At 58.9% G+C, this 2,288-nt stretch overlaps 1 protein-coding gene across 1 annotated transcript in view; it reads left to right on the top strand.

Moving 5' to 3' along the window:
* The window catches only part of P3H4 (prolyl 3-hydroxylase family member 4 (inactive)), a gene marked incomplete at its 5' end in the record, with an annotated part of 8,152 nt that continues 5,864 nt past the window's right edge, over positions 1 to 2,288 (top strand). The window contains 4 exons of the mRNA XM_030888110.2: positions 1 to 93; positions 181 to 333; positions 439 to 610; positions 1,415 to 1,562. Coding sequence (XP_030743970.1) covers positions 1 to 93; positions 181 to 333; positions 439 to 610; positions 1,415 to 1,562 — 566 coding nt within the window. The remainder of the gene's footprint in view (positions 94 to 180; positions 334 to 438; positions 611 to 1,414; positions 1,563 to 2,288) is intronic.

Below are 2,288 nucleotides of genomic sequence, written 5' to 3'. Positions count from 1 at the left end.
CCCGCCTTCCAGGTGCCCTACCCGCCGCGACAGCTGCTGCGCGACTTCCAGAGCCGCCTGCCCTACCAGTACCTGCACTACGCGCTGTTCAAGGTGGGCGCCCCGGGCGGGCGCGGGGGTTCCTGGACGCGCCCCGCTGTGCTCCCCGCCCTGCCTTACCGCCCCCCACCCCACCCCCAGGCTAACCGGCTGGAGAAGGCGGTGTCGGCGGCCTACACCTTCCTCCAGCGGAATCCGAAGCACGAGCTGACCACCAAATATCTCAACTATTACCGGGGGCTGCTAGACGCCGCGGAGGAGCCGCTTACCGACCTGGAGGCCCAGCCCTACGAGGTGGGGAGCAGGGCCGGCCCACATGCCCTTCCTGGCCCCCACCTTGTAGAAGAGGTGGGCAGCGGGGGGAGGACCCCCTGACCTGACCTGCCACCCTCTTCCTAGGCTGTGTTCCTCCGGGCTGTGAAACTCTACAACAGCGGGGACTTCCGCAGCAGCACCGAGGACATGGAGCGGGCCCTGGCCGAGTACCTGGTGGTCTTTGCCCGGTGTCTGGCCGGCTGCGAGGGGGCTCATGAGCAGGTGGACTTCAAAGATTTCTACCCAGCCATTGCAGGTATCCCTGCCCAGCTCCCTGACTTGGGACCCTCTGGAGGTGGAACCCCCTGTAGCAGTGGTTCTCAACCTGTATTTGAAGACCTCTTTGGGTGTCACAGGGCTCACCCGATTCATAATGGTAGCAAAATGACAGTGATGAAGTAGCAACGAAAATAATGTTATGGTTGAGGGGGTCGCCACAACATGAGAAACTGTATGAAAGGGTTGTGGCATTAGGAAGGTTGAGAACCACTGCCCTATATAGTGCCTGAGGCCCCCCTTCAGATACTAGTGGGTGTGCTGCTGAGTGTACTACCCTCAGGTATCACCCCCCTGTCACTGGGTGCAGAAGGCTACAGTAGACATGCCCAACAGGTGACTCAGCACTGAGAGGCATCAGAAGGGCCTGGGAAAGGGGACACTGGCAGGTCTTTTAGGCAGAGGACAATGTGTGTCCAGCCTAAGTGAAGATGTGTGTGTCCAGCCTAAGTGAAGAGGCAGATGCAGCCAGATGCAGACTCCTTAGCCCTGGGGTCCTTCAGAGGGGCTTACCCACAGCTTCACTGGCCCAGCCTAAAACTCCCCCATTCCCAGAGCCTCACCGTGGCGCGCTCTGCCCTGTTGGCAACTAGGACCAGCATCACTTACTGTGTGTCAAGCCCTATGTGGACAACATAGCACTTTATCGGCCCAGCCCCTTTCCTGGACAAGACCACGGAAGCGGGGGCTCAGCGGACAGGGCTGTTATCCGCAGGTACCCCCACCAGTTGGTCAAGTTGGTCAGCGTGCCGGTGCTTCACTGCTGTCTCCCCCTCCCCGCCAGATCTCTTTGCAGAATCCCTGCAGTGCAAGGTGGACTGTGAGGCCAACCTGACCCCCAACGTGGGTGGCTTCTTCGTGGAAAAGTTCGTGGCCACCATGTATCACTACCTGCAGTTCGCCTACTATAAGTGTGAGCTTCCCCGGTGGGCTTACATAGGGGGAGGATCTGATGGGGGCGGGGCTTCTAGAGTTAAGGGGAACTGTCCCTCAGGATGGGAGAGAGGCTGAAAGTGGAGGAGTGCTGGATAAGAACCTTGGGGGCCTTGGGCAGGTGAGAGGCTTCTGGGTGGGGACCGAGAGCCCCTTCGGGGGAGGATGAGAGGGCCCGGCCACATCTGTTTGTCTCTCGCTCACTGCTCTCACTAAGAACCCTGGGTGGCTGGCACTAGGAACAATTGATCCATTTTTCAGATGAGGAAACTAAGGCTCGTAGAGGGCAAGGGGCTGGCCCCCAATCACATGGCTTATAAAAAATAGCAGCCAGATTGAGGCCAAGACTGGTGTGTGTGTGGGGTAGGGGAACTTCCTTACTGGAAGGAGAGCCTGGTGTCCACTGAGGGCTGGACTGGGTCATCTCCAGGGTTCCTGGGAGTCTGAGAAGCCACAGTTCAGACCGAGGCTGGGCTTGGAATAGAGGGGCTGAGGACCAAGGGGCCAGGGACACCTTTCGAGGGCTCAGATGGCAGAGAGGCTAGGGACCAGGCTTTCCGGGGCCATCCCTCTCCAGTTGTCTGAGCTCGAACAGGCTGCCCAACCTCTCTGGACCTCGGTTTCTTCTTGTTGTGTTGACCTTGTTGTATTGCACATCGTGGACACTGCATTTTCATAAGTTCAAGGTTTGTGGCAACCCTGCTTCGAGCAAGGCTGTTGACACC

Source organism: Echinops telfairi, unplaced genomic scaffold (assembly GCF_000313985.2).
Source record: "Echinops telfairi isolate 266 unplaced genomic scaffold, ASM31398v2 ScPeMD7_7458;HRSCAF=8496, whole genome shotgun sequence".
NCBI classification, from domain to species: Eukaryota; Metazoa; Chordata; class Mammalia; order Afrosoricida; family Tenrecidae; genus Echinops; species Echinops telfairi.
This window is presented reverse-complemented; position numbering and strand designations above follow the sequence as displayed.